This window comes from Gasterosteus aculeatus, chromosome 18 (assembly GCF_964276395.1).
Source record: "Gasterosteus aculeatus chromosome 18, fGasAcu3.hap1.1, whole genome shotgun sequence".
NCBI lineage: Eukaryota > Metazoa > Chordata > Actinopteri > Perciformes > Gasterosteidae > Gasterosteus > Gasterosteus aculeatus.
Genome location: NC_135706.1, coordinates 5,748,045 through 5,772,844, shown reverse-complemented (window position 1 = coordinate 5,772,844; position 24,800 = coordinate 5,748,045). Strand labels below are relative to the sequence as shown.

Genomic DNA, 24,800 nt, shown 5'->3' with positions numbered 1-24,800 from the left:
AAATATCAGATTGGACAACTTTTCAGTGTGCAAGCTAAACCAACATGTCTATATTAAAAAATACATATTTTAAATATTCGAAATAATAGCAATATCAACCTATTGACCGCTTGCAAAAAAACTTGTTCTTGAACCACACAATTAGCTGATTGTAAACATTATAGCAATTGTACCTCTTTTTATACAGTATGATGTGTTAGTAAGGAAAACATAGAGGTTTGGATCAATGGAACTTTTACATTTTTTTTAAAGAAAATGGACCAAATTCAAACACAGAAGCATATGTAAAGAGGTTTATTGAACCGAAATTGTTGTCAAATCATTCCACAAAAATACCATTTGCACAATCTGACAAAAAATCATCTCCAAGATATCTTTCTTTTTGTTTTTGTCATGTCAGTTATTTTAAGCAACATTTTGCATGTGACTGAGTACTGTTTGCAGAAGCTGACTACTCTCACTCCGGCTATCTTAATTTACTGCACACAAACACTCTTTTTCCTGCTCAAACCCAAAAGCACACAAATACTGGCACTCAAATCGATGGGTGCCTCCTTGCTTCAGATGTGCACCTCCCCTCCCGTGTTGTTGCTCTCCAGCGACACATCCACAGCAGCCTCGGTGGACCCGCCTCCGGCCCCGTTCGCCCCTGGCTTTCCTCCACGGAGCTCCAGCTCCAGGTTGACACCATTCTGGAGCATCTCGTCGCGGCTTTTAAAAGCTTTCCTCTCCAAAGGCGGAGGGGTCACCGGGGTCACGGTGTAGTCCTGCCTCCTGGTCATACACTCCCTCACAGCTTTCACACACAGGTAGAGCAGCTCAATCAGGCTGAGGAAGAGAGAGACAACCGCCGACACCAGCATGAACCAGATGATGACCGACTTCTCCGTCGGCCTCGACAGGAAGCAGTCCACCTGGTGGGGGCACGGAGAGCGGGCGCAGACGTAGCGCTCCTTGAGGGTGAAGCCGTACAGATAGTACTGACCCACGATGAACAGGACTTCCAGGACAATCTTGGCCACGAGGTGGAGGACATAACTGCGAAGCAGAGTCCCGCGGATGCTGATCTTGCCGGTGCTCTTGGTGTACTTGGGAACTTTGTAGGCCCTTCTAAGGAGCAGACTGATCTGGTTGTCCAAGTCAGCATGCCTCTTCATCCTCTCCTTCATCTTGAACAGGAAGAATAAGAAATAATTAGGAATATAAAAAGTGGGTGCAGCCACAAAGTTGATGATATTTATCAGGTACAGCCTCAAACTGTTTAGCAGGTTGCAAGTAGCGCTATCTCTCCCCTTTGAAATTACTTACTTAAGTTTCAGAATAGGATTTCATACTACAACCTTTGTGTTTGGAGTTATTTTTGTGCTAAAATTAGTTTCTTTTTGCAACCAACTGATATCAAATCAGACGCGTCTACTATTCCTAACTACAAAACTACCTTTAAGCCCACTAGAAAGAGGGTTTTCAGTCCTGAACATACACATTGGGTCTGACTTTTTAAAGCTTTGTTAATCAATGAAATCCTGTCCCCGAAGACGCAGAATACAGCTGCATGAGGGGTTTGATGACAGACTCAACCCTACAGTAAAAGCAGTGAGCGGTCTCGCTGTCATACTACAACCACAGTAGCAACACACCTTCTTCTCAAGGTGGATCACATGGAGGACGTGACCGAGGTACAGCAACTTTGGAGTGGCCACAGCGATGATCTGAAGGACCCAGAAGCGCACGTGAGAGATGGGGAAGGCCATGTCGTAGCAGACGTTCTCACAGCCGGGCTGCAGGGTGTTGCAGACAAAGTCGGACTGCTCATCGCCCCACACCTAGAGGGAGATTGGAAAGGAGATGACGCATGCAGCACTGCTATGTTTGCTGCCCGGTTCCTCGGGATCACCGGACGTGTGGTGTTTCTTGCTTTTTGGGTACTTCTCTCTCACCCGCTCATTGGGCGGAGCTTTAAGACACACTGAAGTCTGTTTTGGATCGGGGGAATGTGTGACCAGACCTTGTCGGCGCCGGTGCGCAGGACCAGGATGCGGAAGACAAACAGCACGGTGAGCCAGACCTTGCCGATCACGGTGGAGTGACTCTGCACTTTATCCAGAAGGCGGCCCAGCACGTCCCATTCGCCCATTTCAGTTGCCAGTCGTTCTGTCTTCTGTGTGGAAAATGTGAATAACAGAAAATCCCCGATGGCACGCTCACATTATTTGAGAAGCAAACCCTAATATTGCTTGACCAGAAGTGATGGTTTGTGTAGTATGGTGTGTAGTACTTCCAATTGAGTATCAGCCCTTCATTGGATGTTATTTTCAGGGTAACAATAAATTATGCTGAAATCATTGTAGGTGTTAAAGTTAGAACAGGCAGTCTCTCTCACAAGGCCAAACTTTTTATCATTTCTAAACAAAACACACTTATCTGCTGCAACCGTAACCTTGGTAATACCAACCGTCGCAAATCTTAATTAGAAAAATGGGGGCTCAACCAGTGGTGCAGAAATATACATTTACCTGCATGGGTAGATAAGGCTGCGTTTAGGCTAAGGCTAGAGTTTCTTTCACATAATTATTGTTTGGGAGGATTTCAATCTTTTACGGCTGTTTTGGGGCATTGCTTTATTTCTATTGCCGGCTGTTTAGTAAAAACACTATTTTGAAATGCATTGTCATATTGCTTTGTTTCACATTCTGTTTTGTATGTGGTACTTTTGAACAATCACTTTCTTTAAATTACTTACCTACGTTTCAGAATTTATACTACAACAAAGCACATAGTTTCCCCTTTTCAGCTTCTCATTATGGTCGGCATTCACATGTTGAAATACAGATGAATATATAGTATAGTTTTAGAGGAGTGTTATATTACACCACCGTTCTTCAAAAATAAAATATATTAAACTTCAATTATTTAAAAACCATGCACATTAAAATATCATTTTCTCCCCTTTTGGACAGCATAAGAGAACTGAGAACAGATCTGTAAAAAAAGAACATAATAACTCACCAGTTAAACAAACTCAAGCAGAAAAAAGATGAATGAAGACAGCAACGTCTCGGAAGGAAGACAACGAGAGCAAGTGTGGAAGAAGCTCCTCTTTCATGATTCTTTGGCATCTTATCTGGAAGGACACCATTCTAACCACAACAACAATCCGCCAGTCCTAACAGGCTGGAAAAAGCCTTGTTTTACCCGGATGCATCTATCTGTGGAAATTCTGCTTCACACCTGAATAAATACGTGCGGAAAGAACTGCAGATGCTTTGAGTAACAGAGATTGGGACCAATGTGTCGGACGGTACGGTCCGCCACCATCAAAACACCAAACAAGGGAATATTATGTGCAAGAATGACGCCATATCGCCTCAGTAGACCTTTCCATGGACACAGAGAGGTGTCAGTGAAGCTTTTCTGACTGCTTGTGTCGCGGCTCGAAACAAGACTTTTTGTTATGGTGCGCTCCTAATGTTTAGATAAAGTACTCATATTTGACAAAAGAAAGGAGCTTCCTCAAGTTTCCCATCTTATAGACACGGTTTCTTTACAGTCAGCTTTAACTTCAGTCTTTACATTTGAATTCAATACAATATTTTTTGTATCTCAGCTACTATTCCAAATGTAGTTTTTTAGTAATTTCTAATGGTACTTTTTGTCAACTTAATTTTTTTTTTACTGCTACTTTTTAGTTTACTGCAGCTTTTTATCTATAGAACTTTATTTGTTCATACTCCTGGTTTTTATACCACTGAAGGCCATATTGATTGTACAGAAAAGAACTTGCCATTATCTACTGAATGCCCTAGAAAAAGTATTGCAGGTTTGTGTTTGAACCCTCCCCCAACAGCCCAGGTTTGCTCTGCACCACGTGGATTTACGAGCACACTGCACCTCGTGGGTCTTTGTTCGGTTTACCAACAGTCTGTGACCTGGATGATCCTAAGAGGTCACAGGGTAAACTCTGCCAGTCAACATGCTGTCTGTTCCCGTAAATGATTTACACCACGTAGATGTTTTAAGAGAAAAACAAAGCGTTTGCGGCCTTTGGCATATATATATATATATATATATATATATATATATATATATATATATATATATATATATATATATATATATATATATATATATATCAACCTCATACACAGAGAACCCCTACCTGTCAGATAAAAGACTAACCTTCAAAGAGAGACACTTTGGCACACTTACAATAACAATTCAGGACGGTATGGGAATGAAGAAAGAGTTTTATTGGTCTGGTTGGTGCAATGACACCATGATCCCACTTAAGATAACATGTGTTACATGTGTAAGCAACCACTTAATACAAATACTTATTTTGTAATCAGCAAAAACATAGTTTCTCAATAAAACACCCAAATCTCACTCCTGGAAGTGCTTGAATGTTGTACTCACAGCAATGACACTTAACGCTATCATTCCCAATCACCGGCACTCACATATTCGCTCTAAACCCTGCTGGCCAATCCTGGTTTTATTTAAACTCTGAGATTAAGAACACAATAAGATGAAGACATCTTCACACTTTAGCTTTAGCTTGACTAAAAAATGTGTCCTTTGACCGTTACTTAATTTCTCACGTTTAGGTTAGGTTGTATTCATTATTCATTCATTCATCGTATTCATTAGAATACAACCTAACTGTGTTGCGTAATGCAGATTTCTGTCACCAAAATACAAAAAATAGTTAAGTAAAATGATTCTACTTTACAAAATAAATCTGTGACTTTGAACGCATAATGAGAATAATCTCCCTGAAAGATAATGCATACTCCTACAAAAATAATACCTATCACTCATCCTTTTTATATGTAATACTTTTAATATCACCTGCACTTTCACGACAAACAATATTTTGCAGGACATTTTCAATGCGATACTTTTTTTTAAATACATTGAAAAATAAAATAATCACTATTCAGTTTCAAGTTCACCCGCTTTGATGATCCATGTCAGTTTCAAATATTCTTTCGCACAGTTTAACGCTTTGAAACTACATAATGGCTGATGTTTAAGTCTAAGAACCAAAACACACAAGTGCTCTGTTCATGTTTACAATCCCATCTCAATCGCAAACCAAGTTTCCAGCCACATGTCTGGCCACCAGTAAGACATGTATTGCAATTATAAGATGCCACAGATTGGTCAGACTATATAGTAATATATGTATATTGAGTTACTCATTCCACTGAAGATTTTCTTGAAATTGACACAAGAGGAAATTATCTTAACCACCAACCTCAAGTTTATCACATTGAAAATGGCTGAGGAAAGTAAAGCTCTACATAACTCTAAGTCACTAAGTCACAAGTTCCAGTAACTGGGTTAAGTCTTTAGCGAGGAGAGGAGAGGAGAGGTCTTAACTGATGAGCATACGAGATCCAAGAACCCAAATCCACTCTGGAATACGTTTCATCAGTCCATACTGGGAGGATAGAAGAAGAAATACGGCAGAGAAACACATCAGTCTCCAGAAATGTTTTATATCCCGAAATGATGCAAGAGTATACAAATTACAAACAGTCATGACTTTAATTTGTGCCGACCTGCAGAGTGTGAGGCCAGTAGCCGGTGGTCCTATTGGAGACCCCCAGGGTGGAGACGGCGTGGCGGGCATAAACCTCGGGCTTTGGCACAAACCAGCCCGGTCTGGACATCGGTGTGGATGAGGATGGTTGTTGCTCACTTGAGGCGATCTGGTCACACGTGGACACATACGGTACGGTATATTAAGCACTGACCTACGTATTAAAACTCAGGGTACACAAATATTATTGACCTTTTCATTCTTGTCACAAGACTTGACTGAACATGTCTTTTCACTTAAGAAAAGAAGCAAACGTTATCAGGATTTGCCTAATTATTAATAGCAGCAAAATAACTCGTATAATCATTTTTACAATACTAAAGACAACATTTGGTTGGAGCATGTATATTTGGGTTCAGGACACAGCCACACTGGTTAATGACCTCATCTACCTGGAAAGGAGTCAGACTTTGGACAAAGATCCCTTTGTAGCTGTACTCGAGGTGAAGGGCTCTTGAGAAATGATCCATGTAACCCTGAAATGTAAGGATAAGAAAGGGAAAGAGGATTATTTTTGGGAAGGAAACACGTGATCGTTGTTACAGTACGTTTCTTTTACTTAGTAAGAAGAAGAAGCAGTCAGCAAAAGGGATGCAGTTTGATTTGCTTGTGGGTACCTAAGACACATAACCCTAAAAGTTTAGTTGGACTTAAAAGTGTACTTTGGTTGTAAATATCAGCATCAAAAGACATTTTGGAATACTTTTGGAATAATTTCTAAAATATTTTCTACAGATGCCCATTATGCACCACAACAAATAAAATGCTGTGAAAGATGATTGCTAGATTTGTGAGAGGCAGATTTCGTGTTTGGTCTCACAGTGGAGGCGGTGAGGGTCACTCTTCCAGGCAGGGGTTTGGAGCAAGCACCCGATGATATATTGACCACAGCTCCTCTGCTGCGCTCCAGCATCCCCGGCAGCACCAAGCGGGTCATCAGAGTAGCGACCGCAACGTTCTTGTTCACCAAATTCAACACGCTCTGCTCAGGCATTTCAATCAGGCTCTGAGGGGAAGCCACAGACTCTACACAGTTCACCAGGAAGCCGATATCTTTACCCCTCAGGGCTTCTTTGATGGGGTTTCCGGCTGCCTTTTCCAAAGAGAAGTCAGCTGCCACGACGACAGTTTCCACTCCGTAGCTCTGGGAGAGGGTTGCAGCTGTGTCTCTAACAGAGGTGTGGTCCTGAGTGACAAAGATAATGCTGACTCCATGCCTGGCCAGCTCCTCTGCGTAGGCTTTGGCTACGGTCTCTGCTGCACCTGACAGGATAAAAGGACAATATTTATCAGTGAAAGTCATGTGAGGAAGGATTACGGTCATAGAGCTGAGATGTATATGTCTTAATGTATACATATTTATTTGTATGTAAATTTAAAGTTGACTTTCCAAATAATAGTCGGATTCATTGGCTGCAAAGACATCAAACAATACCAATTTTGAATTATTAGGGGAATATCAGAATATAATAATAATTAAAAAAATGTCCTTGCCCAGGCATTTGTCACTAGTTTTCCATATTGTATAAACTAAAAGAATAACTGATTGTAATATGTATGTATATATAAACTATATATGACGAATTATTATTTGTGAGCATAGTCTTGGCAAAATTAGTGTAAAAACAAAATCTAATTGTAGTGTTTTATATTCAGTGTTGAAGCATCCTATGGTAATGACAACTATGGTCTTGTTTTATTGATCATTTTATTTATGTTGTGTCAGAAAATAGTAAGAAAATCACTGCATTCAATGACTCAAAGTTAAGGATGCCATGTTCATATTTCTTGTTTTGTCAGAAAAACAGCTAATGACCCAAAATATATTAACATAACAATGATATCATAAAAAGAAAATTTGATTAGAGAGATGTATGAAGTATGAGAGGCTGAATATTCGGCCTTTCTAGCTTGATAAAATACTCGAATAGTGAATTACTTTCCTTCAATTAAACTTTCCTCTCCACTCACAAACACCCCTTTGGGCTGAGATGACCAGCTGCATCCTTACCATAAACCACGGCCCAGTCTCCAAATCGTTGGGTGAGCTTCTTACTGGGGATAATTCTTGGGAGGAAATGCACCCTGACCAACGCGCAGCAGTCTCTCAACAGGATCACTGCCCTCCTGGCCGCGTAAAGAGCACCGATCAGGGCCAAGGTTTCAATGTAAGGATTGAATGATCGAGAGATTTCTCCATACAACAACTGAAAGCTGTCAACTGTCGCCATAGTGGACACTGAAGATGCTGATGCTAGCTTGCTGGCTAAAGATGATCCAGCCAACGTCACGCTGCGATTTCTAAACGAAACGTTAACTAATAACTCAGGCGTGTGAACAAAATGAGTCACTCTTCCTACATAGTAACGTTACATTTCGGATAACAGTGACGCTAGCAGCTCTGACCGACGTTTCAGCAGGCAGAGACGTCACATGTAGTTACGGCACCCGGTAGACGAAGCAAAACATTGGGTCACGTGACCATGTGATTTGTGGTGTTGCGTTCAAAACAAAATGAGAAACACCCACTTTTAGAAGGTTCAAGCCGGTCATGGTCGGATTTTAGAAAGGTTCGCGGATAACACGACACGCGGCACTAATATTTCAACTTCCTTTAAAGGAACTAATTTCAAGATACGTCACAAGGTTTACACGGTTACATAATTTCTTGTAAAATGTTCAAATTTTAACATTCCTCTGTTTTATATGGGATTGTGAATTTATCTATTTCTGAATGATTGATATTCTTCATCATTCAAAATTAAGTTCTTAATTTTTGTAAGTAGACACACAATGGGCCTTTATACATTGTTTCCAAATATTGTTCTAATCTCCTAAAAAATGTACTTGTGGGGAAATATGATGTTTCTTATGGCTTTTATATATGACCTTTCTTCTTGAAGTCATTCTTCCTCTTTGATTTATTTGTATTCGTTTAGGTATAGAAGTTTATATGAGTTATATGATCACATATTTCCCATACTCGGAAAGGCAGCACATGTTTCCTTTGCACATCCCACAATGCACTGCAGTTAACTGCACGTTTCCATAGAGACCCAGAACTCGGTGGCAATTACTAGCAAAATGCTACCTGGATACAATCTTTTACAAGTATAACAAAGAGGTGACTGGTTTAAGACATCCCGCATACGTCGTCTTTCTGTTGGGAGGGTTTACTTGTGCAGCGTGGGGGTCTTTGCTTACCGCCTAGCAGCGGCGTCAGTTAACATTGCGCAGTGTTGCTGTTTGCTAGCTAACGTTAGCTGTATTACAATAGGGCACGTAGCAACGTCAAGCTACCCAGATATAAAACAACTATACGTTAACTGTCAACATGAAATTGTCCGGTTGGATGAACAGCATATATCAATTATTTTTTATTTTATATACGTTTTTGTATATGAAAGGACACGGCTTAAGATATGCTATTTCCACTATGGAACAGAGGTTGTTAGCTAATTATCACACCAGTTTGTGATGAACTAATAGTCGTTAAAGAGGCAAAGCCAACATGTACGCATTCTTTTTCTGTGCTGAGCATTAAAAACCGGTGTCGGGGGAGGTATTTACTTCTTATACCTATGTATAAAAATATCTCTACGAAAAATGTATTGTCACGAGTAAAACCCTTATCACGAGTTGATCTCACATAATCACATAATACTACCGTTACATCAGATAGTTCAATTATGATATCATATGAGCAGTATTTTAACAACCGGTGGCATTGAGACATGTTTTAACTTATACTTTTAACCTCCATATCTTATTAGATATTTCTAACAGTATGACAGTACCGTACTTTCTAAATTGATCATATGTTTTGTGTACAAAATCCTAATTTGTAAACTAACTAGTAACTAGAGCTGTCAGACAAACATAATTGATAAAAAAGTACAGTACTTTCCTCTAAACTACACATTCTCAACTTCTTGTCGCACCCATTCGATAAATGTTGACATTTTATTAACATTATAAATTAACAGACATTTTTTTCAATTTGTACCCTTGTACACCTGCTTTCTACTATTTCATACAATTCTGTCCATGTTAGGAATCAGGAGTGGCGATGTTTAAGTTGTCAGCTGAAGATAAAGCAGAGTTGCAATCCCTGCTGAAGCAGCTTCTGAGAAGTATCAACGACCGGATTGCTGACGCAGAATCTACCGAATGTGCTGAAGAGATCCTCCTTCACTTGGAGGAGACTGACAAGAACTTCCATAAGTAAGGCCATCAGACTCAGATGGTATAACATTGTTTGATCGCTCTCTGTTTAAATGTAATGTATAGTGTATATGTTTTACTCCTTAATTTCTTCCCTTTCAGTTATGAGTTTGTCAGGTATCTCCGTCAGTATGTGGAGAGTTCATTGGGGACTGTGGTGGAGGAGGAGACCAAGAGCTTGACCAGAGGAGATGGACAACATGGTATAGGCTCAGGTCTTGACACTCTGATCCATGCTGTCATCCAAAGTACCAGAGACTCAACAGAGTGAGTGTAGCTCAGTATCCAAGCTTTGTCGCCCCATTCTCCAGATGTTTATGATTCATTTATTGTGGAGTCTACATTTTTGTGAATTGGGCCAATCAGAAATCCTCCACTGTCTTGCTGTGCGATATTTATTTTTTGTGTTTATATTTAAGTGTTTGCGTTCATCTGTTTATTTCTTAGGTATGAATAATAAAAGTCGATTTTGATATTGGAATATTGACTCCCTAATTACCCGAATTTCCTAATTTCCTAAATCCCTTAATTCCATAATTCCCAAATGTCTTACTAGCTAATGTAAAAATGCCAATAAACAACTGTTCAAGTTGGATTTCCAGCAAACCTTTCCAAACTAAAAGGTTTCTGAGATTTACGGCATGCAATTTGATTTGGTATTCTTTGTTAAGAAGTTAAAGTAGCGAATGTGTCCTAGTGCCGTCTGCAGCCTGGTTGACAGTGTTTTATATGACAAAAAAAATAGAATCCTGTTGGTATCTACAGAATGTTTCTTGCTTTTTTTCCCAAATTGGAATACTGAAATTACCTTATGTTAAAATTTTACATCAAAACATTACTTAGTGAATTGTACTTTTCAAAATCTCCAACAGGTGAAATATAGCAGTTGTCATGGAATGAGTTTAGCTAAACAATTATTGTGCTTTAGCTAATTATACATTGATGTACGTTCTCACTATATATCAGGTACCAGCAGATGATGCAGAACTTGAAAAATACCATGACCATGGTGGTGGAGTCTTTAATTAACAAATTTGAGGAGGACCAGATGAGGAAGGAGGTGATGCTCAAAGAGAAGCAGCACAGTCAGTTCAACAGCCAGTACACTGACAACTGCTCTGACAGCGATTCCTCCTTCAACCAGGTAAGAGATACAGTATCTATGCACCGTGGTGGCAATACACAGTTACATTTTATTTATTTATTGTCCTTTTTATCTTACTGTGGATGACTCATTAATTGTCAAGATAGTATCTCAATCCCTGGATGGCTTTCGTGTCCTTACAGTGTTTTACCTTCTATTGTAGACTGTATACCGAGAGCCCTTTCTTATCTTTATTCATGACGGATATATATAATTGCTTCAAATCATTTGTCCTTTTATAGAGTTATGCTTTCATCAGACAAGAGCAGCTGCAAGCTTTGGCTGATAATCTCAACTCCAGCAGACCCAAAGAGGTAAAAGATCTCTCATCATAATGACGCATCAGGGATGTACGTCATTATGATGGCGTACATCCCTGATGCGTCTTACAACGTTTTTGTCGATACGCTGAGGTAATGTGCACTGGGTTGGATCCCAGCCAAGGGTTGCAAGATAAATCTGAGGGGTTGTGAAAAGGATGTCTATTTATCTTACGTTCCCCATTATATTTGAAATCTTTCTACTAAAATACAACATAGTTTCTTTCTTCAGGCCTCTCGAAATTATTACGATTACTCTTTGGTGGAACTGGTCTTTTCTAAGTAGAAATTAGCGTGATATCCAGGCTTAATTTGCCAATTTGTTTCGCTAAATTCATTCAGCCTTCCATTATTTTCATGTTTTGTTGCTCTTTGAAGGCCTCAGACAGGAAGTATCCGTTTGTCAAAGTAGTTCTCAGTTGAGAGATCAATGAAATACGTTTAATTTAACAACTGTTACTTCTGTAAGTAGACTTGTATGAAATATAACTCAATAGCTTTGAAAGAAAATGGAATCACAGTTCTTGAGTATAGTCCAGTTAAAGTGATGTAACTCTGTGCAGATGCGTTGGGAGGCTCTTCAGGCTCTCTGCTGTGTCAATCCGGCTGATGTGCTGAGCTGTGAATGCTGGAGCAGCCTGCGAAAAAATCTCTGCGCAGCTCTGACTGACCCTGACCTCAGCGTGAGTCCTGAGAACCTAATTCACAATTAATAATTTACAAAATAATCAATAATAAGGGAGTCTCCCTTAGGGATAGGGTGAGAAGCTCAGCCATTCGTGAGGAGCTCGGAGTAGAGCCGCTGCTCCTTTGCGTCGAAAGGAGCCAGTTGAGGTGGTTTGGGCAACTGGTGAGGATGCCCCCAGGGCGCCTCCCTAGGGAGGTGTTCCAGGCACAGCTGGGAAGAGTCCCCGGGAGAGACCCAGGACTAGGTGGAGAGATTATATCTCTGTATTGGCCTGAGAACGCCTTGGGATCCCCCAGTCAGAGCTGGTAGATGTGGCTCGGGAAAGGGAAGTTTGGAGTCCCCTGCTGGAGCTGTTGCCCCCGCGACCCGACCCCGGATAAGCAGCTGAAGATGGATGGATGAATGGATCAATAATAATCATATGTTTTTTATGAACAATTTCAGGCTGTGTTGTTGAAAACAAACAAAGAAAATGTAATGTTCATCATCCCGTCTGTCATTTTGCCACTTCATAGAAAACAAGATAACACACTGACACTTCTGTAATGGTTGAGAGATAATTGGTAGTAAATATGCAGGACACTTTCAGTAGAAGCTGTAAATCTTTTATTTTCCCCTCTTTGTGTGTGTGTGTGTGCATGTGTGCTGATAACATATGTTTTATCCTATCAGGATGATGTACTGCAGTTCTTTGCTAAAAGCTTCTCCTCCTCTCCACTGAATGTGACACGAGAGATCTACACCAGCTTGGGTAGGCAATTCTGAAGGAACTGAGTGCACATGCAAGACCATAAATTACAATTTAAATCAGCTCCTCTTTATTTATGAAGTAATAATTTGACTTCCATTCTTTTAATGGTACCTACTCATGTGGATAGTAATATTAGTTTAACGTAAAAAGATTTCAAATTATATATTTTTACAGGTTCAGATCGTACGTTTCACTTGATTGTTATCTTGTCCAACTGAGAGTTCTCGTTCTGAGATTCAACCAAAACAAGCGTTGCATCCAGATTGTGGAAATCCCTTACATATTCAACCATGACATTGACCATCTTGTAGATAACAACGCTTTATCTACTCCAACACAACAAACTCTGAGTGCACCTGCTCCCCTCTCTCCAACTGAGGCTCACAATCCACTGTTGTTTTTTGTTGACAAGTCGCATGAACAAAAAAACAAAAAAATGGTTTCCAGAGGTTTCTATCGGGTCTTTTCCAAAACGTTGATCTAATTTAGTGAATAGTGAAATTGACGTTGAGGGTGTGTTTCCCTCGAGCGACAACAATGCTGCTTGTTTACCGGCTGTATATATATATGTATATAAACACCAATATTATTTTATGTTTAATACAATATTTAAAATATGTGTATTTTGCCTTTTGATGTGCAGCTAACAGTGTGGAGTCAAGTTTTATGTCTCAAAAGCGAAGCTTCCCAACTGGCTCCGCCACCATTAACATCAATGGACCTGAGATCAGTCGTCTACTCAAACAGGTACATTTAAAGTGCATCTCACATTAGATAGATAGATTGATACTTTATTGATCCCTCAAGAGGGAAAAAAAATATTGAAAGCGTATGAGTCAAATAAATTATAGCTGTCTCTTACTTTGTCTGTCTTACCTCAGATCCGATTGATGAATGACTTTCAAAAGGAGGTGACAACTTTTTGGATCCGCCATCCTGAAAAGTGCGTTCCTACCCTAATACGTTTAATTCTGTTGATTGAAAAATGTAATTGTAAGTCACTTTGGCTAAAAGCCTCAGCTAAAGGAAAAATGTGAATAGTAAACCCCCCAATAATTTCTATAAGAATGTTTAATACCATTGTGATATACCTTCAGTACGCTACAAAGGTTTCCAAAATGTTTTATCCAAATGTAGGTGGCCTTCCTGTAATATGCCTAAAATGATTGTATACATTAAGTACCTTTTTGTTGTTGTTATATTTCTTGTCTTAAGATACATGGAAGAAGTTATAGAGAGTACCCTCCACCTGCTGTCCTTCCATCACGAACATACCTCACCTGCGACACAGAAAGTCCTGGAACCCATTCATCTACTGGCCTTACTGGACATCAAAGCGACATGGTTTAAAAAGTGGATGGTGAGTATTGCAAATGAGCAGGCGTTTTTTGAATTGTGCAGAATGCCCCTTTGCATATACATTATTAAGCTAAAAAGTGTCTATGTCCTTCTCACTTGTACATGTCCCCTTATCTTGTCTCATATATTGTCGTTCATCCTGATATGTTGCCCTCTCCCTCCCTCAGCATGGATGCTACAGTAGAACTGTGGTTCTCCGACTTCTGGAAAGGAACTATAAGTCTCTGGTGAGTGATTCATTCCTTGATCAATATCTCTCACTGACACCTTTGTACTTCTGAAACATTTAACACCGTAGGGAAACAAGAATGATATTTCTTTCCAGAAGGCATTCAAACCTGCTACCTTATTTAAGTACCAGAAATTGTTGCATTTTAAATTGGATTTAAGACAGACAAAACTTTGAATGAATTAGGCAATAGAAGGATACCGTAATAAATCAGATATACTTGCAGGCCAGTACGCCCTAACCCTAAGTCTTACCCTGCAAAAGTTTGAGATGGATTTCCAGCCGGAAAGGTTGTGATCATTGAGGAGCTTTTTACTGGAAGCTGAGTATCTGTAGTGATCTCTTCCTCTCCCAAACAAACAGACAACGTGATTAACTCTGTAGAAAAACGATTAAAAGCATTGTAAATAAATCAGTTTTACATTAAAAAATCTGTGTTTCTCCAGCATTGTTCAGTGAACAAAGAAGCTGCTTCCAATGTTAGCTCAGCTTGTTTCTCTGAAAAGAGTTAAAGGGCATCTGATGCCATTAATAAGTGATCAAAAGAAAATGACTGTTAAGAAATTCTTGGAAATATTCAGGATAATTTAAGTAGGTAACTCTAAGAAAGTATAACACATACGATGAGTCATTTTCAAATTAAAGTGTGTGTGTGTGTAATTCACATCGCCAAAAAATAGGTCAATGTTGGAGACAAAGGGGCACCACAGTGTGGGTTCAACATTTAGGAATTGATCGTTTAATCTTGAACCGCCTTCATAATTCACTGTGACATTAGAGAGGATTATTGTGAAATAACCCATAAAAATGTCTCAAGTAAATGTCAATAACTTCCAAAGGCACTGTAAGCCTAAACTACTCTTGCATTGCAGTCCATTCAAATTTCCTACAATGCTACAGGATTTGGATAAAACTAAATTGTGCAACTCTTAAAACTCTTGATAAGTGAATAAATAAGAGGTCGCATTGACATTCTGTATCAATGTTGTTGTTTTTCGGCCTGTTGATAGCAACATCCAAATTTGCCACAGTGGTTGAAGTTCATTCAGACCAATCTTTTTTTTTTGCAGAGAGCCAATGTATTGTATAGCCATGTATTGTTTACATTTATATAAAATATTTGCAGGTTGTTGCTGCCCTTCAGCAGTGTATCCATTACAGTGAATCCTGTGAACGTTCCACAAATGAGACAACCGATCCCCAGTCAGCAGAGCAGCAGAGCGTTGGTAAATGAAACTGTCCAAAAACTATCAACAGGTTTATGTACTTTCTCAGGCATATCTAAATATTAATTTCCACTCTCTCCGTGGTACACATCGACACATTTGTATTAATGCTGATTTAATGTGTCCTGTGAAACAAACCCCCAAAATAATACACTCAAGCTGAACCACTATGAAAGCCTAATGAGAAAGTAATGCTTCGTTGGAAGCCCGTGGACGTTAAATGTGTTTGTACCTAGACTTGCATTCATCATTTAATCCATTTCTGTAATGTGCACATGCTGTCCCTGCTGTCATTAAAATATAGGGATAGAGATGAAAAAAAATAGTAATGAAACAAAGAGAAGCAAAAGATAAACCAGATGGAGAAATATGTTGAGTATTTTATTTATTAGATCAGATAGATTTATTTCAAACATCAAACAATAACAACAAAAAACAAGTAGACCCAATAAAATGAACAGTAAACGCACACAGAAGGTATAGGTAAACACTTACCTACCTCTTTCTATAACTTAAAGGTTGAGCTTCATTTTCTGTCCCATATACACAAATCATCATTTTAATATATCCAACTTAACAAAAACAACCCTAAAAAGGGGATATTTTATGCCTTCTTGGCTAGCCTGAGGTCATAGAACATATCTTCTTTGCGATTTAGTTATTTATAATATTAATTTAACTGCAAATGTCTAAAATTAAAAGTACCTTGTTGAGTATTCAATGTGTATACATGCATAAGCTATGGAATGCAGATTACTGTTGCCTGCTTTTCCTCTAGTCAACAGCTGTTCACTGTAACTTACAAGTATAGCAATGCACCCAATAACACAAAACAAAGATGTTTAATGTGCTACAAAGGTCACATTTCACAGCCTTTAGTTACTTTTTTGTTATTGTCAACAAAAAACATGTATATAATGCAAAAGGGATTTCATCTCCTGTAACACATTGGCCTTGTTTTGGTTGAATGAAGATACTATTCCTCAGTTTTTTCTCTTATCTGTGTTATGGAGTCTCATTTTATTACAGAGGCTTTAGATAAGAAAGGTCTTTTAACTGTCTGCCATCACAACATGATTACAAGGGTGTTCATTGTTTTTCTAACTAGCTGTGAGCATATTAAAATATAAAAATATCTATACAAATACTAATTAGTCCTGGCCATCTGCCAATCCTACCACTTCACAACCCCTGTCATTCTCAATGTTTAATGTTTTCTAACACTAAAGTTTTGTGCGGTGAGTTAGCCGTTGAATTGTTAAGTAGTTCCTCCTCACACCCTGTTGAGATTTTGTTTTTGATCCTTCGTTTACTTCCTCTACATGTCAGGTTCAGTCCAGAGGAGTGTTTACACAGGAAGAGAGCTTGAATATGCCGTCTTTGTCCACTCGCTGTGTGTCCTGGGGAAACTCCTCATCTACAACAATGGCAGAAAGCTCTTTCCCATCAGAGTGAGGGAGCGCAAAGGTACAATGCTAGAGTGCTCTGGAAACAGTTTCAAACATTTGTCACAAGCATGTGGGGTATTCTCTTTAATATCCTTTCAAGTATTTCAATAAAAGCAGCATATCATTTTACTGTATTAAAATAAGCATTTTGACTTTTTAGGAAATATGTGTGATCACTGTTTGGCAGGTTATTAGATAACCAGTATCGACTCATACCTGTTTAATATGAACCTACGTTTTACAGCTAGTTGATTTCACACAGTAAAAAACTGGTTATCGGGAAATAGATTACACAATTTACAACCACCAACTCTGAATATCATAAATATATATATATATATATATATATATATATATATATATATATATTAATGTGGTTTATCTTGTTTGTTTTATCTAGCTGGGAACTATTCCAGTGCTTCAGTTTTTGTATGTGAGTGACGTTAAGTTAGACACATTACTTGTGTCCTCACTAATCTTTAACACAATAACCACAAACTTTACAGCAGACAATGACACTTGCTTCAGTTTACCTTAACTAACTTTGTTTCTCCACCTGTCTTAATTGCTAGTAAAGTTATGTAATGGTGTGAATGATGCCAAGGTAGGGCGTTATGGCCGACTCAATGTCTGGTGCTTTTTATCCTGTTTCCTTAATCACCAATGACTCTTATTCCAATGTAGTCTAGAGGCAATTATATCATTGACGTCAGAGTAGTTTATATTGATCATTAGGCCCACTCTTTGTGTCATAATATGCGTTATAAGATAAGTTTCCATTGAAGTTTGGATTTTTACATCTAAATGTTTTCTTTCTTGTTAACTTACCCACAGTAAAACATGAAAAAATGCCAGATGGAATCCATTAAAAAATGTAATTGTCATTTTTAGTCTTAGTTCTACATGTATAGCTCTCTGTCAAGTTGTTGAGTTCCACTGACTTCAGAGAGCTTTTTAATGTTCCCTGGTCAAAGATAACTGTTTGTTTTCAGGAATGTTACAGAGAGAATTTGAACTCCACTATCCTACCTGTGGATAGAAGTTTCCCTCAGCAGGAATTTTCTTCACAATATGAAAAATAGTTCTTGTGCCGCAAGAAGAATACTCGGATTAAAACTAATCATCTGTCCTTAACCTTTGACATTATAACTATTGTTTGCCTTCCGGATTCATCAATTAATCCTTAAGGCTTATATTGAACAAATATTGAATTTTAAAATTGGTGAAAAGAAGCAAATATTTATTTTACGAGAACCTGAAAACCAGCCCATGTTGCTTGTTTTGATTACCAATTTAGAGAAAATCTGGTTAATGGCCTGATTGTTTTGGCTGTATTATGTAAAAATATGTGTTGTAACATATTTAAAGCTCCTTAGACATGCTTTTACAGTATAACACTGTGTATTTGACTGTACCGTACCGTTCAGTTCTATTTCAACACAAACTATGTGATTTACTTCTTAAGCAGGTACATTTTAAACATAGTAGATAGTCAAACTCATCCCAGACATAATATTTGGAGCAAACTGTGCAGAAAGAGGATTTTTTTTCCCGGTCACCAAAACTGGACACTGACACATTTCCTTCCCAGGACTATCAACTATTTACTATACTTTTCCTGTCGTCTATGAGTGACTAGACTGATTGACTTATTGTTTTTTGCTGTTTCAGATCCGGTCAGCCTGACAGACCTGGTAGTCATCCTGATTAACATCATGTACCAACACCCTAAACCTACGCACAGTGATACCTCAGACACAGGTGGAGCACCAAACACTCACACACGGGTATAAAGTACGTCAAACTGTTTAAGCCCCCGCCCTGTTTTCTATGCTTACTGAGTGTGCAATTGGGGGACTGAAGGAACACGGTGACCCTCGCTATGAGGCGTAACGGCACTCCTCAGACCATATATTTTATCTTACCTTATACCTTGTACTGCCTCATACGACACTGTGCTTGTCTAAAAGACCTTGCTTTATTGCTCCATTCAATCTCTTGAATTACAGTGCAGCAGTTTCCCTGCCAGTTATCAATAGTGTGACCTACCTTGACTTTGTCAGATGACGATCACCTCCTTTGCTCTCTATCTTTGAGTCATGCTGAGCAACTCAAAGCTTCATTTGAATATTTCACCTGCCCAATATCAAAGACCACCTACACCAGCTGTGAGAGGATATTTAAAATCGTAACACAATGCTACGGATGCTTTTTTTTAACTTTGTCACCCTAACCTGAGAGGAATCTCCCCAACAGGTTTTTAAAGATTTTGTGTGAGAGTGTTGGGATAACTATGGTATACTTACCTTAAGTAAAGCAAGTATGAGGTTATTGAAAGCAAGTCCTTTGTAATTAATTCATTTCATATTGTGCAATTTTCATTCATACAATAATATTGTTCTATAGTTGCCGGTGTCTTTGGTTGGTGGTTATGGTGCTGTGCCTTGAGCCTTTTTTGAATTACTAACTACAATGTCAATGCGCAGTTACATAGTCATTTTCCATCACTGGTGTTGGGAATATTGTTAGTTATTCCTTTCAAGTTCACTTTCACCATTCCTCATAGAATCGTGTATGAACCTGTGTCTATGGTGATCAGACTGATACTGGACATAAATATTTAAATCCAAGTTATATACACTGACAATTAGGGGTGTAACAATTCATTTTAACAACAATTCTATTCGAATCGCGATTCATGGACGATCTAGGTTAATTTAGATTCGATTCGATTTGATTCAGTGACTTGAAATCGATTCAGTAACTTTACTGGACAGTGCAGGCAAAGTTTCCGAGATCCCTGTTGTTTCTTGTAAGAAAATCAGGTTTAAATTAATTATGGATATTGTAAACAAGCAAACAACAATTAATGGCAAATGTATTAACCTTTTATTTGAATCAAGTGCCATTTTCAATGTAAACATTACACAATAATTACACAATGTTTGGATCAATTTACAGAACCCCAGATTTTCAACCACATTGTAGGGCTGCATGTCTTTACAGCTAAACTTGGCAATTGTTACTGTGATGTTGAGTTTCGTGCTGGCGAGGCCTGAGGTGTCTGCAGAGCTGGACCTTCTGCTGCTGCAGCGGTAACGCTGCTAGAGGTCCTGGCCTGTCGGCGTTGTTTAATCCCATGGCGCCTTAGTAGATGGCCGGAAAGATTCGTTGTGTTTCCGTGGTTTTTTATTTGGCTTCTACATATTCTACAAACAGCGACCGACTTATTTAGAACACCTCTGTGTTTGCAAAAGCCAAAATGTTTCCACGCGCTGGATCGATACGTTGGTTTGTAAATGTCTTGCTCGCAGTCGTCTCCTCCACGCTGTGTTTTGTTGTTGTTCCGAGTTTCGCACGGCTGCCGCTGTGTACTGATGACGTCACAGACAGGCAGACTGAATCGAGTAACGTTTAACGTGTCTAAAGTGCTAAAAAACAAACAAACACACATCCATGCCGTTTTTGTACTTAAATCCAATGTGCAGTTACCAAGTATCGATACAATCGATTATGTACCATTTCAATTGATTTGTAATCGATATATGTCGTCCGGAATGCCGATTTGCGGAGCACAGATCGATTCAGTTGGATCGCAGGAATATAAATCGATTAATTGATTCAGTGAATGAATCGTTACACCCCTACTGACAATGTATCTATTTAATAAGTTCTGTCCAGAAAATCTGACAAATGGGGACAAGCTAAACAAAATATTAAGTCTCAGTTTTAAAGTAACGAAATTGCAACATACTGGTCTGGTCAAAAGTTAGGGGAAAACTATGTGTGTGTTCAGACTCCCTGTCGCCCAGCTGCCTGGTGATGGAGGTGCTGTGGATGATCTGTGAGAGGACAGAGTGTGCTGCAGACTGTCTCTACCCGACCCCTGTAATAGAGACGCTGCTTGCTCCTGTTATAGCACTGCTCAATGGACAGCAGGTAAAACATACTCACTAAAGATGAGATTCAAATAGACTATATATATAGGTTTGCAGATACATGCCATAAACAAGGTCCATGAATACAAATAGACACATTGACAATTTTGAAATTGGGAATAATAACAACAAAGGCCTATCATAGTTTGCATTCACCCTAAGGACACAAGGTAATAGCTACAACATACATAACAACTGAGTAACTGAGTAACCGCCTGTTTTAGCTGACTTAACTGTGCTTTCATGCACAAACATGAAATAAAAAGATCCAACTACTTTGTAGTTTAGAAAAGATTCATATTAAAATTGAGCTAGAAAATACCCAGTATATTTAGTAGATGCTTTTATCAATACATAAACTCAAAATAATTGTAACTAAAGATTCAGATACACATGTTGCCGGCTGTGGTGGGGGCGATCCCAGGACCTCGCTAAACCAGCCAATCGGTAGTATCGATGGGCGGCCTGCAGTCCACTGCAAAAGGGTCGGGGACCCGACCCACCAGAGAATCATTGCTCTAAGTCATAGTAAATTTTTTGCCACAAACCATCTTTTCAAGCTTGATTCCATCTCAATACCAGTAATGTCTGTGACATGTGGGTAAATCTGTTTATTCTCTATTGTTTGCAGACCAAATTAAAATTTCCGGCAGCAACACTGACGCTCATCGCCGACATTCTGGCTCGCATTGCAAACACTGACCGAGGATTAGCTCTCTTCTTATATGAGAAGAATCTAGTTGTAGCCCACAGTGAGAGGTGAGATGGTGTGAATAAATATGTTGGGTCTTTTTGTATCATCAATGTTAACAAATAAATTACATTTTTCATGACTTAGCAAGGAGACTTTAATACACAATTTGCATAGCAAATCCTCTCCACAGTGAGCAAATACGGCCCAAAGATGCAGGTGTGTCAGTCACTGCTATGTTTTTAAGCTGCTCAAGTCCATTACAGCAGAAACTAAACCGAAAAGATTAAAGATACAGTACTCCGGGTCAGTCAGTGGCCCCACGTCAGTTTTGTACTTTTTTATAATTGGCCAACCATGAACTCTGTCCAATTGGAAACAGCAGTTTGTTGTTGTGAAATAGCACTACGGCTGATATTACTGTGTACCAATGTCTGTACGAATGTCTGCCATGCCATAAAATTTTATGTACTTGAGAAATATGTTGTAAAAATGAGCAGATAAAAGTCCACTACATTAAAGATCTAGTCCAGACATTGAAAACAGAAGGGTTGCTTGTAGTTATAGAGAAATACTACAGCTACTAGCATTAGAAAGTATTTGACATTTAGAAATGAATCAATCAAAGCCGGATTTGACATTTTAATGCCAGCTATCAACATATTTCTCTTTGTCTATTTCCCACCTCTTCTGCAGAACCTTCCCTGCTCATGTTGTTGTACAGCTCACTCTCAGGCTGCTGGAGAACGAGCTGTCCACAATAAATGAATCCGACCGGTCTCATTCATTATGTGGAGCCTTCATGTTTGTCTGTAGGCAGATATACAACACCTGTGAGGGTTTGCAGGTCCTCCGACCCTACGGTCTGCACACGGCTATAGCTGCTGCATGGAAAAGGGTACGCACACTTCATTTCTCCATATATGACTTGTCAAACTTTCAGATTCTGGATGCTCAATGACTTAGATTTCCCCTCAGATTTTGAGTGATTCAATAATGATAACAAGACCTCAGTGGTTTTTGGGGTGACTGAAACAAGTAAAAAACGCTGGTTAACATTTAAAGTATTTTATTATATCCAAAAATGAACGGCAAATATTGAAACATTAGAAAGCAGTCAATTACTAAAAAAATTATTCAGTATCATAACCTCGGTGTTGATGATTTTGTAAATGCCAGAAAAAAGACCCTTTCTATAAAAGATGTTAGATAAAGGTTGTATCTGAATCATTTATTTTGTGAATATCTAATGGAAAGGTGTCTAGTCATCCGTTTCAATTGCTAGAATTCTCTCGTCATGTTTAATTTGCCTGATGAAAGCTGTAAAAATAAAGCCTGAAAATAGAGGGAATCAACAACAATTTTGAGAATACTGATTTTGTCCTAATAATACATTGAAATGGCAATACATTTAGTCTGTATTGAAAATGCAAATTAAATCAGACACAGTGAAAAGTGCACTGCGCCTTCTTTTTCTTGTATGAGACAATGTGACATCGTTATACAACTTTTGTTGCATCACTGTCTAGTAACTTGACTCCAGTCTGTGTTAAATATTAATCATCAGTCTGCACATACTCCTCTGTCTTGCCGTACTAAATGGGGTCTTAAATCAAAGTCTACGTCTATTTTCTTGCCTTGTGTTACATAATATATTAACAATTTTGACCTCATTGCACCCACTTTACAGGATAAAAAAACAGTTAAAGATTTAATCCACTAGAATTATGTCTGTGACCCTGATTTCCCATGTTCGTCAGGTAGTGCTAGAGTTTTGTTTTAAGTTTTGTTCGTTTTGAGTTTTGTTTTTGTTTGTCTTTCTTTTCTTTAATCCAGCGAGTAGTGGCGTTAAATGCAGTCTATCTGTTTTAAAAAAAAGGGTTTATTCCAGAAAGAATCAAGTTATTTTTTCAGGTGAATTGGGAAAAAATTGTATTTTTCTTTATTGTAAAATGATTAGAAAATACATGTTATCTACAGAAATACAATATGGATACAATAAGGTTGGATAAAGACCAACAGTAGAGCAATTTACAGAGTAAAGTGAGCGTCACAGAAAAGAAGCAGTGCAGTTATGACGTTATTTATAATTTATAATGAAATCAATATAAAACTTAGTTCCAAAATGGGCACCTAGAATTTTCCATTAACAATCTGTAGGTTTCAATTGATTTCTTTTTTGATTATGAGAATATAGTCAGCTGTAGATAAACAATGCATTTTTTTTCTTTATTTCTAGACCAGTTCCTTATCAGAAAGGGTTCCAACTCCGGTACCTGGAGCCACCTCTGAAACATGCACCCTGGAGCTGCAGAACATGTGAGTCTAGCAGAGTAATTTTATTCAAATCACCTTATAAAAACCTAGACCAGCATACCATCTGTGCATTGGTAACACCTCTGTGACAGATGTTGTAAACAAGCCACCGATACAAAAACAATGTGCATTTGTAACTGAAATCTAGCTGAAGTATTCAACTATTGTTGTACACAATCAGCAAAAAATAAGAAATAACTAGTGAGATCTAGTCACAATACTTAATCCTATCTCTGGTAAGAAGCTTGTTTACCACCTGTACATTAGGCACTGTCACCGCCTCTTTCACCGGTGTAAGGAACTGCTTTAATGTGACTTATGTAGCGCTGCATCTTCCTCTCTTTGACTTTGGAACAGGCTCATCTGGGAGGAGACTTTGTTGGACAGCTTGCTGAATTTTGCTGCAACTCCTAAAGGCCTGCTGCTGCTGCAGCAGACTGGAGCCATCAATGATTGTGTCTCCTTTATGTTCTCTCGGTTTATAAAAAAACTACAGGTAATAACATTGTACAACTAACAGTCCGATTTGGGAATTTTTTGTATTCCAAAATAAGTTAAAGTTGAACATTTTTCCTTTTACTTAAATAACAATTGTTATTTGCATATTTCCGTAGACCTGTCTTTTTATTTATTTTTTACATTTGAAGCTATTAAGAATTTTCAATGAATGTTGGTAACCATATTTATCTTTTGCATGTTTATATTAGAATTTAAATGTGAGGTTTGAACCTTCAAACAATTCAGTACAGTCCCAATAGCCAGTTTTCTAGATTCCCAATGCATCAGCTGCTGATTGTCAGTGAAAAGTGCCAGTGGAGCAGTGAGTGAGTTCTATTACTTGTTCAAGGGCACCTCAACTCT

The 24,800-nt window shown here is 38.5% G+C and overlaps 3 protein-coding genes across 8 annotated transcripts in view; 1 reads left to right on the top strand and 2 right to left on the bottom strand.

Annotated features, from left to right (window-relative positions):
- Positions 1-282: 282 nt before the first annotated feature.
- gja11 (gap junction protein, alpha 11) lies at positions 283-3,269 on the bottom strand. Its single transcript, XM_040160686.2, has 4 exons — positions 3,007-3,269; positions 2,006-2,158; positions 1,638-1,823; positions 283-1,169 (listed from the first exon to the last, which is right to left on the bottom strand). Exons 2-4 carry the CDS (start codon positions 2,132-2,134, stop codon positions 561-563), a joined length of 924 nt encoding a protein of 307 aa, XP_040016620.1. The 5' UTR covers positions 2,135-2,158; positions 3,007-3,269; the 3' UTR covers positions 283-560.
- Positions 3,270-4,226: 957 nt separating this feature from the next.
- Positions 4,227-8,084, bottom strand: hsdl1 (hydroxysteroid dehydrogenase like 1). Its single transcript, XM_040161204.2, has 5 exons — positions 7,617-8,084; positions 6,426-6,868; positions 5,998-6,081; positions 5,565-5,714; positions 4,227-5,443 (listed from the first exon to the last, which is right to left on the bottom strand). Exons 1-5 carry the CDS (start codon positions 7,834-7,836, stop codon positions 5,378-5,380), a joined length of 963 nt encoding a protein of 320 aa, XP_040017138.1. The 5' UTR covers positions 7,837-8,084; the 3' UTR covers positions 4,227-5,377.
- A 518-nt stretch (positions 8,085-8,602) lies between these two features.
- The window catches only part of tbc1d32 (TBC1 domain family, member 32), a 55,049-nt gene continuing 38,851 nt past the window's right edge, over positions 8,603-24,800 (top strand). For 5 of the 6 annotated variants that reach the window (XR_013453330.1, XM_078093020.1, XM_040160696.2 and 2 more), the window contains exons 1-19: positions 8,603-8,729; positions 9,660-9,829; positions 9,932-10,096; positions 10,796-10,973; positions 11,216-11,287; positions 11,857-11,976; positions 12,654-12,732; positions 13,376-13,479; positions 13,614-13,675; positions 13,948-14,092; positions 14,259-14,318; positions 15,447-15,546; positions 16,876-17,013; positions 18,666-18,755; positions 20,791-20,933; positions 21,564-21,691; positions 22,320-22,521; positions 23,863-23,942; positions 24,297-24,435. Coding sequence is in view for 5 of the 6 variants with exons in the window: in XM_078093020.1 (XP_077949146.1) it covers positions 9,675-9,829; positions 9,932-10,096; positions 10,796-10,973; positions 11,216-11,287; positions 11,857-11,976; positions 12,654-12,732; positions 13,376-13,479; positions 13,614-13,675; positions 13,948-14,092; positions 14,259-14,318; positions 15,447-15,546; positions 16,876-17,013; positions 18,666-18,755; positions 20,791-20,933; positions 21,564-21,691; positions 22,320-22,521; positions 23,863-23,942; positions 24,297-24,435 (2,160 nt within the window). In the remaining variant the exon portion in view is untranslated. The remainder of the gene's footprint in view (positions 8,730-9,659; positions 9,830-9,931; positions 10,097-10,795; positions 10,974-11,215; positions 11,288-11,856; positions 11,977-12,653; positions 12,733-13,375; positions 13,480-13,613; positions 13,676-13,947; positions 14,093-14,258; positions 14,319-15,446; positions 15,547-16,875; positions 17,014-18,665; positions 18,756-20,790; positions 20,934-21,563; positions 21,692-22,319; positions 22,522-23,862; positions 23,943-24,296; positions 24,436-24,800) is intronic. The other variant, XM_078093019.1, reaches the window with a different exon arrangement.

Bases quoted from the DNA above. Each gene is read 5' to 3' on its own strand.
- gja11 (XM_040160686.2), bottom strand. From the start codon at position 2,134: ATGGGCGAATGGGACGTGCTGGGCCGCCTTCTGGATAAAGTGCAGAGT. The intron at 1,824-2,005 runs GTCTGGTCACAC...ATCTCCCTCTAG, and splicing joins TGCGCACCGGCGCCGACAAG to GTGTGGGGCGATGAGCAGTC. The intron at 1,170-1,637 runs GTGTGTTGCTAC...TTCCTGTTCAAG, and splicing joins TGATCCACCTTGAGAAGAAG to ATGAAGGAGAGGATGAAGAG.
- hsdl1 (XM_040161204.2), bottom strand. From the start codon at position 7,836: ATGGCGACAGTTGACAGCTTTCAGTTGTTGTATGGAGAAATCTCTCGA. The intron at 6,869-7,616 runs GTAAGGATGCAG...TTATCCTGTCAG, and splicing joins AGACTGGGCCGTGGTTTATG to GTGCAGCAGAGACCGTAGCC. The intron at 5,715-5,997 runs GTAGATGAGGTC...ACGTGTGACCAG, and splicing joins AAAGTCTGACTCCTTTCCAG to ATCGCCTCAAGTGAGCAACA.